Source organism: Lactuca serriola, chromosome 9 (genome assembly GCF_051521515.1).
Source record: "Lactuca serriola cultivar US96UC23 chromosome 9, Lser_US96UC23_V15, whole genome shotgun sequence".
Classification (NCBI taxonomy): domain Eukaryota; kingdom Viridiplantae; phylum Streptophyta; class Magnoliopsida; order Asterales; family Asteraceae; genus Lactuca; species Lactuca serriola.
Genome location: NC_136416.1, coordinates 40,502,851 through 40,521,150, shown reverse-complemented (window position 1 = coordinate 40,521,150; position 18,300 = coordinate 40,502,851). Strand labels below are relative to the sequence as shown.

The following is an 18,300-nucleotide window of genomic DNA, read 5'->3' as shown; positions in this document are numbered from 1 at the left end:
AAGTCGAGTAGGACTTAGAGACCAACCTAGTTTTTAGGAAATCATAAACAAGTCGGTTTCTAGTTTCCTAATTGTAATCTAATTACAAGTCGGTAGTTAGGATTATATATACATTGTTTTAGGTCGAGCTATGATCGTTGGAAAACATTGTAAACACCATGAGTTTTGAGTGATATTCTCACAATAATCAAAGAGTTATTTTGATTAGTATAATTGTGTTTACATATTCTAATCTTGAATTGGTATCAGAGCCAAGGAATCAAAGGCTGTGAGATCGATTTTATTACCTGTTGACAAGCTAGGTCAACATGTTGGATGGTGAAGACGGTGCACAGCCTCCTCCGGTGAGAGTGAAGGATTGGGTCAACCACTGTAACGTGTTAGATGCTCACACCAACAAATTACACTGTTTGGTCCCTGCGTATGAAGGTGGTGCTTAGAATTCACAAGGCTTGGACTGTGATCGATCCAGGAACAGACAAGAACGATGAGAAAGATTACCTTGCAATAGGATTGTTGTATCTGGCAATCCCGGAGGATCTAATCATGTAAATAGGAGATGTGGAATCTGCCAAGTGACTATGGGAAGCGATAAAGGCAAGATATGTAGGTGCTGATCGTGTGAGAGAAGCTCGATTGCAAACCTTAAACGCTGAATTCGATCAGCTGAAGATGATAGAGTCGGAAACCATCGACGCGTATGCTGGAAAGCTGCCCGGTATCACCTCGAAATCAACAGCTTTAGGAGAGGTTATTGATGAATTGAAGTTAGTAAAGAAGTTCCTCAAAACCTTGCCTCAATCGAAGTTTATACACATCGTCGCCTCTTTGGAACAGGTGCTCGATCTAAAATCTGTTGGCTTTGAAGATGCAGTGGGACGACTCAAGGCTTATGAAGAAAGGATAAAAGAAGAGGAGGACGACGGAGGGAGTCAGGCGAGAGTTATGCTCACAAAAGGCGTTGTCTGGAGGTGGTGGATCATCGGGGCATCAACGAGAGGGAAGAAGAAGAGGGAACTTGAAGGGGAATGATGGGTCGAGTGGATCTAACCAGGGAACCGGGTCAAATTGTGGGTCAACTAGATCAGGTCCAAATGAGTTTAAAACAAAACATGCCCAAATTGGGGAGCCCAATTCTTATTCCGATTTATCTCAATCTAATTCCAACAATTGCAAAAAATGTAACTGTCATTGTGACAAGAATCGGAAAAATAGGGAAAAAGACCTATCTAAGGTGATTTGTTTTCGGTGTGACAAAGCATGTCACTTTGCCTCGGAATGTCCGGAACGACTCCAAAAGTTAAAAGAAGGTGATTTTTCGGAACATGACGATAGCGACGAATTCGTGTTCTAAAACCGGATCGGAGTTGAAGAATTCTCTAGAAGGACTTAGAGATTTGGGGGGTGATTGTTGGAATCCTAAGTCGAGTAGGACTTGGAGACCAACCTAGTTTTTAGAAAATCATAAACAAGTCGGTTTCTAGTTTCCTAATTGTAATCTAATTACAAGTCGGTAGTTAAGATTATATATACATTGTTTTAGGTCGAGCTATGATCATTGGAAAACATTGTAAACACCGTGAGTTTTAAGTGATATTCTCACAATAATCAAAGAGTTATTTTGATTAGTATAACTGTGTTTACATATTCTAATCTTGAATAGCACACCTAATGTTTTAGTTATATAATATTAGACGTGACAATGGGGCGGGTTTGGAGCGAATCGACCTTGATCCAAACCCTTTTAACAAATTTCAAAATCCAATCCAAACCCGCTCCGTAACCCGTAGGGTTTTGAATAATCAAACCCATACCCTTATCCACCGAATCAGCAGATATCCAAACCCGCCCCGTAACCCGTAAGTTTTTTGAATAATCAAACACATTTTACTTAAATCATAAAATCACATTTATTAAATAAAACTAATTTTTGATTTAGAAAACACATTATGTACTTGATGACTTTCTATTGGAATTAAAATCATTATTTTACTTACTTCCAATTGGTTTTTGATCGTCGATTGTATTGATGGAGAATAGCAATTACAAACTTTCTTTCGGTTGATAAATGACCTTATTGATTTATAAATGAAATTGGTGATTACATGATGAAATATAAATGAATTGAAATCATGACTCTTGGGAGAAGACTGGAAGTTTAGAAGTTGAGTCCTCGAGTCCTATGTAAAAACAATTTAGTGGCCTTTTTTCTTTGGACTTCTGATTAGAATTTAATGTAAACTTTAGGTGATATAAAATATAAATTTATATTTTTAAAATTTATATGGGGCGGGTTATAAACGGATCGGATCGGTGATGATCCATACCCGACCCTTTTAATAAAATGGTTAGCGGGTACGGGTCGTTAACGGGTAAACGGATCAAAAACTATGCTCCAAACCCATATAATTGTTAAGGGTTTGGAGCGAATCGACCTTGATCCAAACCCTATATAATATATATGTTACCTATTGTCATTTTGATTAATTACTTTTCAAAATAATTAAGAGGGGAAATTTATTTATAGGCTGTTATTTTTCAAATTCAACTTTTTGTCATCATTTTTTCTAAAAGAGATGATAGTGTACGAATTTAAACATGATGGAGATAAGAATTAACGGGATTGACACGTAGGAGAAGATATGAAGGCCATTTTTAATATAAAGAAATTTTTACATCAATAATATCTTTCTAATTAATTGGGAAACCTTTTTGCTACATTGGATGTTTGAGATTTATTGGAATTAGGTTTAATTTCTATAAAATACTAGTTGTGAAACCCGTATATTATACGGGTTAATTAAAATATAATGTTAAACAGGAGCGATTAAATGAAAAGTTTATTTGAATTTGAAATATGAAATAAGTGAAGATTATGAAAAAAAAACATGCAAAAAATAAATTAATTAAAATTATGTGTTTAATTGTTAGACCCGTGTACTAAACGATTTATTATAATAAAATGTTAAATACAAATGTTTAAAGTGTAAATTTATTTGAAATTGAAATTGAAATTTCAAATTTCAAATTTGAAATTTGAAATTAATAGTTATTATAATAGGTTTAATTTATGGAAACTAAATTAATGATACAGTGAAAATGAAGAATGAAGTAATTGAAAAGTGGAAAATAAATATATTTCAAAATTATGATAAAATGACATGTGACCAAATAAATGAGAGAATGACAAGTAACAATAACATTTTTATTTATCAGGATATATTTATTTATTTATTTATTAAAAAGATAGGGCAATAAGTAGGGACAATATATTTTATTGGTGATCTTTTCCGTATTAAATCAATGTTATTACAAAGGCAACGACCATTATGTATTTCAAGTAGGTAAGATATAATTATTTATAATTTTTTTCATTTCCCCAAATTACCAAAATATATATGTTTTTAAATTCTATGTTATAATATTTGTAGTACTGTTATATTAAGTTATTTTTTATAATATTAACCACTTTTCTGCTTTCGATTTTGTTAACGATATTTTTATTTTATATATTTCAAGTAACTAACCAATAATTAATCATTTTAATCAAACATATTTTATTCCTGGAAACACATTAAACACTTTATCTTTGTGTGAATCGTAAGAAATGGTTATAACAAACATTTAAAACTTACTCTAACGTAGCCTTTTGCTTTCGATTTAAGAAAGAACACAAGCATCTTCTCTCTATCAGATAAACCAGTGGCTCATACACTTATACACCTAACCAAAGAAAAATGACATTGCAGCGGTCCATCAACTCATATATGACTTATATATAAGCTTGCGTTGGCCAGTCCTATCTTTCATCAGTACCTGATCATCTCTATTCACTCAATCATATCTCAGCTCGATCAAAAACAAACATCAATGGAGCATTGGGTTCGAGCTTTAGTGGTGATTGGTTTCATATTCCCGCTGTTGATAGAGGGTCGTGTTCGTCACTACAATTTCAATGTCAGTGTATACACTTTCTATTGTATTAACCATAGTTTAATTACTTACTCTTTCAATTTCGGTATTTTACGTTTAGAAAGTGTAGTACTAAACCATGCATGCATGCAGAAAAGGGTGTCATTTAGCTCATTTATATCGTTTCTTATGATATAATGCAGGTTGTAGTGAAAAAAGCGAGTCGATTATGCTCAACGAAGCCAATAGTAACAGTTAACGGGCAGTTCCCAGGACCAACGCTTTATGCTAGAGAAGGTGACACAGTTCTCGTAAGGGTTGTCAACCATGTCAAATACAATGTTTCAATCCACTGGTATACAATTTTTTTGACATATTCATTCATAGTAAAATCGCTTAATTACTTCATCGTCTTCAAATAATTAAAAATGTCTATATGTGTTTGCAGGCATGGGATACGACAACTGCGAACAGGATGGGCAGATGGGCCAGCATATATAACACAATGCCCGATCCAGCCCGGGCAGAACTATGTATATAACTTCACAATAACCGGGCAAAGGGGCACGCTTTTCTGGCATGCACATATTCTATGGCTTAGGGCAACTGTTCATGGCGCCATTGTTATTCTACCTAAACTTGGAGTTCCTTATCCTTTCCCCAAACCTGCTGTTGAACAGGTCGTCATCTTAGGTTAGTGATCTAGTACGTACTGGTGTCCTTTTTCCTAAACATATAAAATAAAAAGTCCGATCCAAAAAATGAAAAAAGAAGCGAAGAAAAGTTGAAAAAAGGTGCTAAGGAAAAAGGTCCGACTTTTTTTTGTCAATGGTGAATGACGTTTTTCAAATGAAAAAACTATGATCGATGTTTTTATTGCAGGAGAATGGTGGAAGTCAGACACTGAAGCTGTGATCAATGAAGCATTAAAATCGGGTTTGGCCCCAAACATATCTGATGCACATACCATAAATGGCCATCCTGGACCTATATCTGGTTGTCAGACACAAGGTATATATATAGAATATATATGGATAGATACTTAATTATGGAATAATCTTTTTAATTATTAGGTTTATCCAATGCGAAAATTTGTGTTATATATCCATGCAGGAGGGTTTCAAATAAGTGTCGAAAATGGGAAATCGTACATGCTACGTATAATCAATGCTGCACTCAATGAAGAACTCTTCTTCAAGATCGCCGGCCATAAGCTCACGGTGGTGGAAGTCGACGCCACCTACGTAAAACCCTTCCAAACCGACACAATCGTCGTAGCACCAGGCCAAACCACCAATGTCATCGTCACAGCAAGCAAAAGCGCCGGCAAGTTCATGATGGCAGCCTCGCCGTTCATGGACTCACCTATAGCTGTCGACAATAAAACCGCCGTCGCCACTCTCCTTTACACCGGTACCCTCAGCACCACATCCACTACCCTAGCCATCCCACCTCCTCCAAACGCCACCGCCACTGCCAACAACTTCGTAGACTCCCTCCGGAGCTTGAACTCAAAAAAGTATCCGGCGAAGGTGCCTCTGAAAATCGATCACTCCTTGTATTTCACCGTGGGACTTGGTATCAACCCGTGCCCGACTTGCAAAGCGGGTAATGGTAGTCGGGTTGTTGCGAGTATTAACAATGTTACGTTTGTTATGCCTACCACTGCTCTTCTTCAAGCACATTACTTTAATAAGAATGGGGTCTTCACTACTGATTTTCCGGGCAACCCGCCGGTTTCTTTCAACTATACCGGAGCTTCACCGGCAAATTTGGCTACCAGTAGTGGGACTAAGCTTTATAGGCTAAAGTACAACTCAACAGTTGAATTGGTATTACAGGATACGGGTATTATTGCTGCAGAAAACCACCCGGTTCATTTACATGGGTTTAATTTCTTTGCTGTGGGTAAGGGATTAGGCAATTATAACCCGAAAGTGGACCCGAATAAGTTTAACCTGGTCGACCCGGTTGAGAGGAATACCATTGGTGTGCCTTCTGGTGGATGGGTAGCTATCCGATTCCGAGCGGATAATCCAGGTAAAGTAATCTTCTTTGTTGAGAATGAAACAATATTGCATTTTGCCATTATTATGTAATTAATCGTTGCTTTTATGACATTTTTGCATTTGAATTAATTGTAGGTGTTTGGTTTATGCATTGCCATTTAGAAGTTCATACGACGTGGGGACTAAAAATGGCATTTTTGGTGGACAATGGTCAAGGACCAAAAGAGTCACTTTTGCCACCTCCAAAAGATCTTCCAAAATGTTGAGAAAGGGAGAAGGGGAATTAGTGTGATTTGGGTATTTAGAGGATATATTTGTTTCTTGAGCAACTAAATGGTTTGTTCAAGCCACTATACAATAAATTTTCAAGTGATTTGTGTTATATATGAGACTTAAAAGAAAATTATCTCTTTTGAATACTTTTGGTATATAATTTTAAAAAATATTTGAACGTTAGTCGGTTAACTCAAATACGAGTCTAGCTATGTAAGTCTTTTGTTGTACGCACAAATGTTAGCCTTCAAGTACACAACCAGAAAATAACTCTAACTGCAAATCTGTCGCTAAGCCTTTGCAACGGATTTGGTCTTACAAAAAATTTACTCATAAGAATATTAGCAACGATTTATGAGAAAACTTTAAGCAGGAGATGACAATTGAGGTTGATAACTAAAAAACCATATAAAATTTTGGATCATATCATGAAATTGTAAACAACCGTCGATGCAGGAGATGACAATCATGGTTGATTGTCGTTGTCGGTATACATATATACTAACATATTTGAAATGTTGCTAGACACTAACTATCAAAACAAGCCATATTCTTTTTCTTCCTTGGCCTGGTTGATGATCAACAACACTAAAGAGATGCCAAAATTTTGTGGCTAGGGTGAAGGAGGAGAAAAATGCACATTATGTTGTCTTGTGAAAACTTACCAAAAATCACAAGCTATATTTATTATATATTTACATTAATTAGTGTGCTTTTATAAGAAGTATTTCAAGCCACTGGTCACATAGTTAATTGACTTAATATAACACTAGTTTGTGAGATGGTCAAAGACAACAAATACAACAAATAGTGAAGGTATATATATATATATATATATATATATATATATATATATATATATATATATATATATATATATATATATATATAATTAGGTTATTGTATTCTAACTAATTACTGTGTGGATATAAGAATGAATATGTACCAATCATTTTAGTTATTTTAAGAAAATGATTTACATATATTATTAAATAAAAGAAAAATAGAATAATGCCATTTTATTAAAAGAAGGGTAACATTGTACATTTGCATTGTCTTAAAAATTAGGAAACACAATTTTAAAAAAGCAAATTTTCGGATTTTAATGGATCTTTGATTATCTTAATTTTGAATTTTGATTTATTTTAAAATTAATTTAGTTTAAATAATTCTAACATAATTTGTAATCATGCTCTGTTTTATTCTGTCAGAATGACATTCTTTTTATAGTGATATTCTATGAAAATGCAAGTCATAAACTAATAAAGAGTCTTATGTAACAATCCAAATTTTCAATAAAATTTTTTCATTTTAAATAACCAAAACATTTCCATAAGATATAAAATTCCAAACACATTTGTTTTCAAAATCCAAAACATCAAATAAATTATTCATAAAATCAAAGTGTCCTAAATGAAACGCTAGAGAGTGCATGTCGCGCTATCATGCAAGGTTCTTACCCTTAGATTTTGAAGTACCTGAAACCATAAACAAAACTGTAAGCACGAAGCTTAGTGAGTTCCCCAAAGCATACCCCACACAATCCACATAATCACATAAACCATATTAACTATATCAACTACATATACCACATAAGCCATGCATACAATCATATAAGGATGTCATGGAAACCCTCTAAGGTCTTACACCGGGTGCCATGGGAACCCCCACATGGTCTTAGCCCATTGCCATGGGAACCCCCATATGGTCTTACAAACATATAAGGATGTCATGGAAACCCTCCAAGGTCTTATACTGGTGTCATGGGAACCCCTACATGGTCTTAACCTGGAATGTTATGGGAAACCCCACATGGTCTGATATCCAACTGCCTCGGGAACCCCCCAATGTCTTCCATGCACGTATCACAAATACAACTAGCATATCACATAATAAATAATCAACTAGCACAACACATAGCAAATAATGGGCTGACCTTGGTGCCTTCGACCCATTGGTATGGTGAAGAGAGTCACCTCTCAAGGAATGTCGAACTGGTAAGATCAAATCCCAACTCACAACTCCAAACTCAAATGCCTACAACCACCATGCGGCTAACTTCATCAAATCCCAAAATACCAAAGATACACTTAAAGTCAAACTTGGTCAACCATGGTCAAATTCAAAGTCAACAGTCCATGTTGACCCAACCCGTCAAGTGCACCTGCCGACTCGTCGAGTTCCTTCAGTTCTCAGAAAAACCAAGGAAAACTCTAGTCAACTCGTTGAGTTATCGCAACAACTTGTCGAGTTCAAACAGTGTCCAGAAGATCGGGGAAACCCCGGGCCAACTCGCCGAGTTGGAAAGGTAACTCGTCGAGTTTGCCCAGTCTTAACTTATTCAGCCACTTTCTAAGCGAGTCTAAAGCTCCAAACTATAGATCTGATCCCCTAGGAGATACTATGTAAAGTTGTTGACTTTACGTCCATGCGTGGCATTAAGGGGGCTAAAACACTCAATCATAGCTTCTTAAGGGATTTAGGGCATGAAGGAAGGCCACGACTTAATAAAGATGGAAACTTTAAGTCAACTGTAACGCCCCAAAATACGGGCCAAAAATTTCATTTTTAATTAAGTGATTTGCAAAACGTTTGTAACAAAATATCATTCGACCATATCATTTAATAAAACATGTCTCGTGTCTGTAAACCAAAACGTAAATCATAATAATGTCAGAGTACAAATCCCAGAGTGTCTCATAGTGCAGAAAAACAAGAGTGTGTGTGTGATATGCCGCTACCGCGCCAGCTCCTTCCCCTTGGCTGAAGAGGTACATGAAACAACAACTAAAAACCGTAAGCACGAAGCTTAGTGAGTTCCCCCACTGTACCACATACCAAATAACCACATATCATACATATATTATCAGGCATATCTGGGTGCCCAACCTACCCCTTCGATCCTGTCGACCGGATATTAGCTAGCATATCTGGGTGCTGGCCTCCCCTTCGGTCCTCTCGACTGGATACTGACTAGCATATTTGGGTGTTGGTCTCCCCTTCGGTCCTCTCGACCGGATGTTGGGGACTATTTCACCCCTACTACTACCATATAACACATATCACATAATCTATCTAGCATGGCTAGGCATGACTGCCCCTTCGGCCCTATCGACCGGTAAACCGGGGACTATCTCCCCTACTGTCACTAGCACATAGCATCATATCACACTAGCACATAAACATGTCACAGGTAGTAGCAACCTTAGATGAATATCACAGAGACAATAATCTAATCATACAACTCCTACTGGTGGGCCGGCATTGTGGTCGTAGACCCACTGCTACTGGAAGGTAACTCACCTCGAAAGTAGCTGCTGAAAGTCTGCTTGCTGAGTGCATGACTGCTGAACTGGTAATCCTCCGGCTATAAATCATGAACATAGATTAGACACTCATAAATACCCTTAGGTCAAATGACTAACCCTCCCCTGGTCCAAGGTCAACTCCTTGGTCAAAGTCAACTTCCAGTTTACTAGACTCGCCGAGTCATGGCATAGACTCGTCGAGTCCTTCTCCTACTAACCCGGTCCTACTTGACAAGTCCCTCTTCCCACTCACTGAGTCACCCTTAACTCACTACTTGGGACGATTGAACCAACTCGCGACCCGACTCACCGAGTCCAAGAACAACTCGTCGAGTCCCCACGAGCAGACTCCTGCTCGCTTCCAAATTCCCACCAGAGCATCCTTTTTGAGGATTTGGGTTTTGGGACTATTTATACATGCTAAATTGCTATTTCCGCGTGCAGATACGAAGGGTTGGACCTCCAACACTTAAACCCTTCTCACTCAGTAACAGTTCATCTGACTCACCGAGTTTAAAGAACAACTCGTCGAGTACCAGACAATCTTCATATGACTTCTGGTACTCGACGAGTTGTTCCTCCAACTTGCCGAGTCTAAGGCCATCTTCATAGAACTCGCCAAGTTCCACTTTGGTACTCGCCAAGTCCTTTGACCCATTTCTCATGTAGACCAAATCTGAGACATGCAACGCTTCAAAACCATAGATCTAGGTTCCTAGGGCATGCTTATCACGTAAAGTTGCAAACTTTACGTGCATGCATGGCCCTACAAGCTCCAAAAGGTAAATCCAAGTTTTTTATGAGGTCATACACTCAATGGGGACCTCAATCATCCCAACCACAGAAACTTTATACTTCTAATACGTCCATAAGGTCTAGATCTGAAGTCCTTTCGGATCATTAAGCACAAACACAAGGAGTATGGTGTTTTAGGGCTTGAAAACCACCATTTTAGGGACAAAAAGGGAATCTAAAGAACTAGTGATCAAGGTAGGGGCTTTTCTACCTGAATGGAAGCCTCTTGCAGTGTAGATTCCGGATCTACCTCCCCTCCTTGCACACTACAACCTCTTTCTTCTTCTTCTAAGCTCCAAACCTTCTTCACAAAGCCAAAGTCACTCTCAAGAACAAAACGGGGGCTAGGGTTTCGCTCTTCAGATCTCTGGAATTGTTAGGGACAAAGGAGGCCAAGTTATAGCGTTTAAATAGGGTGCAAACACCCGGATTAGGGTTTTTTTTTTCCCAAACATGGTCTACTCGCCGAGTCCGAGAACCGATTGGTCGAGTCCAAAGTTCAGTCCCCACATCTTATCTCGCTCCTACTCTGCGAGTTGGTCCATCAACTCGCCGAGTTCAAGGCAAAAAAATGCATTATTTTAAAATATTAATTACAAGGAGTACGTACCAGGAACCAGGTGCTACATCAACAGAGGCCATGAGATGTCCAGATCTGAAGTCATAGCTTCATGACATGCTCAAATCCAAGAATGATCCTAAAATGAGCTAATAATGACCATAAACTCCCACGTGAAGAGATCTAGCAAATAAATGACCAAGGTATCAACTTTATACCTCAATATGGCTGCCACAACAGAGAAGACACCAAATTTACAGCCTCTCCTTTCAGCTATGCACCTCCTACTTCAAGCCTTCTTCAAACAAACACCAAAAATGCACTCTTTAAGCTCTCACACACTCAAAATGGTGGGAAAAGCACGAACTAGGGTTTCTCTGGACAAAGGGGCGATAAGGGAAGCTAACAATAAGTCTTAAGGCCTTTAAATAGGGTGCAAACCCTAAAAATTAGGGTTTTCCTTTCCAGCGTCTACTCGACGAGTTGGGGCTCCGCAACTCGTCGCGTTGAGTCCTTAATCATGCCTCCAAATGAATCCTTACACGATGAGTTGAAGCTCCCCAACTCGTCGAGTTCCATCCCAAACCTTAAAATGTTGAGAGATAAATAATACATGAACCAAGCGTTTACATCTTACTTCTCGAAAAATAACAAATTTTTAGATCCAAGTTAAATTTTTTCTATCATATCCTTGAAAAAAATAAAAAACTTTATATTTTATTCTATTGGAATATACTATTACATATACTCTTATCATTCTATTATATATTATTCTACCAGAATATGAAAATAAATAGTGCATTTTTTGGAAGATCGGTGACCATTGACGATTGTTCATCTCCATCCCACACATTCATCCAACCTTCAGGCCATTGATCATCATGTCCTTCACGGATTCTTTGAGAATAACTGCCATGAAAGTGAATTATGTAATAATAAAACTATATGAGAATACTTTTATACGACAAAAATAAAACAAATTTTAGTAATTCTAAGAGAACTCATACCGCATGTTAGAACCAAGTAACACAAATAAGGAACTCGGAAACTATTTTTGTGTCATTCAAGAATTTGAACATCAAGTTCCCTTTTGGGCATTTTTACAAACATCTGGTGTGCAATATTCCCATAGAATTATTTTAGTGTTCTTCAAGAGTTCTGAACCGCCATGACTTGTTGGAATCACATAATTACTGTTCATAAGAAATATTTCCACGAAAAAATCAAATAAGAAGATGAAAATACTTGCAAAATCAGAACATGATCAAAATGCGTATTTTCAACAATTCAATATCATAAAACATATTATAGTTTGTTCATAAACAAGCGGAACATAAATCTTAGAAGCGAGAATTTGGGAGAAAGAAAGTAAATTAACCGTCGCAGCCTCAACCCTGAAAGACGACGTTAACCATGGATCAACCACCGGTGGCAGAAACAACATTCCACAAAAACCGTTGGCACTAGGTGGCTTTGTTGGTAAAGTGAACGACGTTGCTTCCAATAGCGACACTCCACTTCATTCTTTCAGCGGGAGTCGAGTGCAGATCCCATACCCCGAGGGAGTTGGGGAGACTCCATCATCGGCGGGGACACCAAGGAGAATGTTCAAATGGCTTTTCCCACCTCCGTCCCCGGCAAAAGCGATCATGTCAGCGATACGAAAACGGCAGGAGACTAAAAAAGAAAACTCAACTGCCATACAAGATGACAGGAAGGGCTAGTGCAGACAACGCTGAAAGGGTCAATGGAATATTGTGTTTTAAAACTGATATTCCTAAATTAAAGGGATATTATTATGTGATTTATACATCTACCATAATTAATTAATTGTAAGATTACAAATTTACTCTTATGAAATGATTGACCTACATTGATTCCTAAATCCATACAATAAATACTTAGAATACATGAACCTCTCTCTCTCTCTCTCTCTCTCTATATATATATATATATATATATATATAAAATATAGGATGTTATTGTAACATCCCAAAATTCAAGACCAAAAATTTCTTTTTAACAAAACATTACTTTAAACGAAGACATCATTCCAAACATAATCTGAGTATAAGTTTTCAAAACACATGTTTATTATCAGAGTAAACATTCCCAGGCTGGCTAATCTATGGTGTGTGCCATGCGATCACCCCGAGCTCCTCCCTCCGCTACTGGAAGTACCTGAAAACAAAACTGAAAACCGTAAGCACGAAGCTTAGTGAGTTCCCCACCTTACCACATACCATGCAAAATCACATACTGCACATACTGGGCCACACACGCTATCCTGGGCCTCTCCCTTACCCTGGGCCTCGCCCGATACAACGGCCCCGCCGCTCCAGGCCCCGCTTGGCTTCGAGCCCCGCTCGGATACATATCTATTTCACTTAGGCCTCGCCTGTCACAGGGCCTCGCCTACTAACATATAATAGCACATAAACACATCACATAACATTACATAAACTAAACATATACTAACAACTCTTCCTCTAAGGCCTCGCCTATCTCTGGGCCCCGCCCGTGTCCTGCTACTGGTGAGTCATGGAACTTCGTCCATACTCCTGCTGATAGTGAGATACGGGCCCACCCCACCCTCACTCCTTTCCTAACTTGGGCCTCGCCCCTGCTCTGCTGCTACTGAGATGTGGAACACCATCCACACTCTGCTATTGGTGAGATACGGGACCTCGCCCTCACTCACCTCCCTACCAGGCACATGCAAGTATCACACAGACAACAAGTATAAACTATCACATAAACCATTCCTTGGGCACCCGCCCTCTATCATTGGACCTCGTCCGAATATCGTACTAGCATACTGTGCCTAGGGCTAACCCCCGGGTCTTCTACTCATAACTATATGGGCCGACATTGTGGCCGTAGACCCATTCATACAAAGGGAAACTCACCTGATACTGCTGAACTGCTGCTGCTAACCCTTTTGACCGCTACCTGACCACTGACTCCGAACTGCTGCTCCGCTAGCTCCCCGAGCTACCAATATCAACATAACACTTAGTCTAACTGACCTTCAAAGGTCAACCAAGTCAACTCTGGTCAAAGTCAACGTCCTGGTCAAAGTCAACCTTCCAGGTCAACCCTACTCGTCGAGTCACCCTACTGACTCGCCGAGTTCATAATTCCAAAGTCCTTCCACTCGCGACTCTACTCGCCGAGTCAGCCCCTGACTCGCCGAGTCTACTGGTTCCCGATTCCTGTCCTGTCCAACTCACTGAGTCCTGGCTCGACTCGCTGACTCGAGACTTAACTCGAAGGGTTTGGGACCACGCGACCTGACTCGCCGAGTCTAAGAAAAGACTCGCCGAGCACACGACAACCTTCATCCAACTCGCCGAGTTCATGCTCATCTTCATCCGACTCGACGAGTTGTTCATCCCACTCATCAAGTTCCTCCTCATCTTCAAGCTACTCGCCGAGTCCACTCGAAGGACTCGCCGAGTCCAATAAGATCCACTTACATGCAGAGGACTTTCGAGTCATGCATGAGCTCCAAACTGTAGATCTACCCTTCCCAAGCCTATTCCCCACGTAAAGTTGCAAACTTTACGTGTAGAGAGGGAGATCTAGGCAAAATGCACTAATAACTAGGGTTTAAGACCAAGAAGCTCCAAAATCCACCTAATGGCTGATACTTTACGGGATTCCAAACCAAAACAAGCATGGATCTGAGGTAGCAACCTCAAATCTGGACCTCAAGTTGAAGATTGATCTTAAACATGGCTTAAAAGCCCCAAAACTCATAACCAAGGAAAATCTGGAGGAGAGAAACGACTTAATACCTTCAAATACTCTGAAATGCTCCCCAAACTTCGGATCCAAGACCACTCCTTGATGCTTCAAAGATTCCCACTCCTTCTTCTTCCTTAAAACCACTCAAAAATGGCTAAAAGCTTGAATGAACACAATGGAGGCTTAGGGTGCGGCGTTCTGGGGGTGAGAGATAGTAAAGGAGCCCTAGGAAGAAGATTGAGACGTTTAAATAGGCTCCAAGCCCCGGATTTAGGGTTTTCCTCGCACAGACCAGACTCGTCGAGTCCACTTGGCCGACTCGCCGAGTTGGTCACTTACTCCTCGACCCGGATCCCGCTCCGACTCGCCGAGTCCTTCCTTGGACTCGCCGAGTCCCTCTTAAATTTAGGGTTTCCTTTACTTTCTTGGCTTTCAAAATCTTGGGTGTTACAACTCTCCCCCACTTAAACTGAACTTCGTCCTCGAAGTTTACCATGGCCCACCGCCTGCGATCTGCCTCCAATACCCAACACCAGCCGCCTACCTGCGCTGGTCTTCCACCTGGTCATTCTGACTAACATCAACCTCGCGGGTAAACCTCGGGTCAAACCTGACCCTGAACAACTTAGAAACAGAACTTACTCAACCGATAATCCTTCTGGTACTCCCCGAGTACTGCACTGAACCCGCAAAGGTTCTCCACTACTTTCCTTGCGTAATTTCCTTGCCTTCCCAAGGCAAAGCCTCATAACCGACTTTTCCTCTGACACTGTGAAGGTCCTATCCTTCACTAACTCCATCACCCCCTCGCTATTCCCAGAACGGGTCATCACCGTCAGCACTCACTGACACTCCTTCCTGCCAACACTTGGTGTCGAGCACCCCTCGACTCAACTAACTGAATTCCACCATACGCTGCATACTCGCACTGCCACCGACTGGCAATTCTGCTATTCCTCGACTGACTCCCTGATAAACTGGGACCGCCCTGGTCCCTACCAACCTATCAATGACTGGATTACCGGTTCCCACCGGTAGCTAGTCCCAACAGCATCACTGGTCGCTCTCAGCGACTTCCAAGGAAACCTCGACCACCTATAACTGCTCAATCAATCCTGCCATTCAGGCACTACAAACCTGGGATCCCCGATCCCCTAACTTGACACTAAGGTCCCTACCAGGTCCCACCTGCGTTGCTAAAACTCACGGGCCTCGCCCACGGGTCCCACCCGCCTCTATCCTTCTAGTCGCACTAGTCTAGTCACTCTTGCTCGGGCCTCGCCCACGGGTCACACCCAACCATACTACTGAGCAACCCTGCTCCCAGGTCTCACCTGCACTGCTAATCTCATACGGGCCTCGCCCACGGGTCTCACCTCTCTAGAGCTATATAGGCAACTCCCTATCATTCTCATCCACTTACCCAATCTTGATCCCTACCAGATCACTAGGAGATAAGGGCCTCGCCCCAACTCCACTAACGGAACTACTAAGGAATGCTACGGCTTACCCATAGGCTTACATCACCATCCATTGCTAACCTCTAGTGAATGCTACAACTGCCCTGTAGTCTTACAACACTTCCACTACTGATACGAAGGCACCCACGTGCCATCAGCTTCTCAAGATCCTTATTCCGACTCCCGCGAGTCCTTCAGGCGATCCACAACCTGAATTCTCAACCATAACTAACCATTACCATCCCACGCGCTAGCTGATATGGAGTTTCTCAAACTCCCAACCCTGAAATCCTCACTCCCTCAAACGCTGAACTACTTCTCTTCCCTCTCGGAGGTCACGTACTCATTCTGGGTCTGCGTGCTCCTCTCTGGGCACACCCGGAGGATTCTCCCCCACTTCGATCCTGCTTACCCCTTGTTACTCAATACTCAAAGAGATCCCGATCTTTGCTACCATTCCATAACCCATCTACTGAGGAACCCAAGCCCGCCATAGCTAGGGATTTAGCCAATCCATCACAATCACCGCACCACTCCGAATTAGCGAAACGTACCAAATCCCTCCTAAGCATGCTACAGTTACTGCATCCTTCGAAGCCTTCTTCAATAGAGCACATCCCCTAACTACCATACAAATATCCAAGTTATGTAGATGGCATATAACTCGATCACAATCAACCAATCAAAATAAAATACTTTTACCGTTAATGATGCAGAACCATAACAATAAAATCATGCATGAATAAAAGAACTGGAAATGGGAAATTGCATACCTGCAACGTCCGGCGTTGCTCGCGTCTCCAAGGTCGTCATCTGAAAAGCCCTGCTCCCTGCCGCAGGTGCCTCTACCCGGCCCTGACGACCATCTGTGATCCTCAAAGTTGTAGGGGCGGGTGCCATCACCCGTCCTGCCGAAGACAAACTAGGGAACTGGGCCTTCTTGTGGCCCCGCTAGTTGCAATGAAAACATATCATGTCTGATCCCTGCGCGGCGGTAACAGTACAATCCCTGCTGAAATGACCAGTCCGACCGCACTTGAAGCCGCCAGACTCACCACCGCTACCACTCCTGCACGCACCCCCGTGCGCCCTGCCACACTTTCTACATCGACTGCAGTCCTGATGATCCCTCGATCTCGAATCCGATCCCTTGGGCCTTTTGCCCGAACCCGTAGTTACCTGAACCTCATCCGGCTTCCTCTTCCGGATCTGCTCCAAATCAATTTCCCTCTCTCTAGCCCGAGAAATCATATCTTCCAGCGTCTTATAGCTGGATCTGCTCACGAACTCCCTGATGTCATCCCTCAACATCTCATGGTACTGAGCCTTCTTCATCTCCTCATCCACGACATACTGCGGTACAAGAAGAGCCCTCTCCCTGAACTTGGCGGTGATCTCCGCCACAGTCTCAGTAGTCTGCGTCAAATCCTGAAACTCTCATGCCAGCTGCTGCACCTCAATAATCGGCAAAAACTCCGCCCTGAACCTGGCCGAGAAATCGCTCCAAGTCATCGCGTCCAACGCGACATCATCCCCCAAAGCATGACCAATCTCCTCCCACCAATCCCTCGCTCTGTCCTTCAGAAGACAGGAAGCGAGTCTAACCTTGTCCCCCTCGGGACACCTGCTCGTACGAAAAGCGTTGGCTACATCCGCCAACCATCTGCTGCTAGCAATGGGGTCCCGAGCCCCATGATAATCTGGTGCCCCGCAGGCTCTGAACTCTCGAAACGTCAAGGTACGCGCTCCCATCAATGCCATCATCTCAGTACGGAAGGCTCCCAACCTCTCCTCCAAGATCTCCAATATGCCCTCCTTGACCGTGCCAAAGATCACAGGAGTCTGAGCTAGAATATTGCGCGTAACCTCAGCTGATATCAACTCTCTCATCCGCTCCTCGAGTTGCTCGGCCCCTGAACCCGAGCCTGATCCCTCTCCGGCGCCTGATCCACCCGCTAGTCTCTCTCGCAATGTCACCATGATGAAAATATACCACAACCACTATCAGAATACTCATCACTGATGCGAGATCAAACATGCCCTACCAGGTTCCCGGTCTTGTCTCTGCCCTTCCCGAATTGAGTACGGATCCTCTGCTTTCAGTAGTACGAGCCCATACTAACTTCCACATCTATCCGTACTTTCCTCAGGAATTGCTTTGACTCCACCAGGTCCCTTATCCACTAATACTGCTCCCAACACTATCTCATCCTAGGCTTACCCTAGGGAAACCT

At 41.4% G+C, this 18,300-nt stretch overlaps 1 protein-coding gene across 1 annotated transcript; it reads left to right on the top strand.

Annotated features, from left to right (window-relative positions):
• The first annotated feature begins 3,823 nt into the window (after positions 1-3,823).
• Positions 3,824-6,340, top strand: IRX12 (Laccase/Diphenol oxidase family protein). The gene is made up of 6 exons (XM_079019138.1): positions 3,824-3,957; positions 4,116-4,267; positions 4,361-4,605; positions 4,795-4,923; positions 5,026-5,952; positions 6,057-6,340. The coding sequence occupies exons 1-6, from the start codon at positions 3,871-3,873 to the stop codon at positions 6,185-6,187; spliced, it is 1,671 nt and encodes a 556-aa protein (XP_078875264.1). The 5' UTR covers positions 3,824-3,870; the 3' UTR covers positions 6,188-6,340.
• Positions 6,341-18,300: the final 11,960 nt, after the last annotated feature.

Excerpts from the sequence above, each read along its gene's own strand:
- IRX12 (XM_079019138.1), top strand. The coding sequence starts at position 3,871 with ATGGAGCATTGGGTTCGAGCTTTAGTGGTGATTGGTTTCATATTCCCG. Across the intron at positions 3,958-4,115 it reads TTCGTCACTACAATTTCAAT|GTTGTAGTGAAAAAAGCGAG; the intron begins GTCAGTGTATAC and ends GATATAATGCAG. Across the intron at positions 5,953-6,056 it reads ATTCCGAGCGGATAATCCAG|GTGTTTGGTTTATGCATTGC; the intron begins GTAAAGTAATCT and ends AATTAATTGTAG.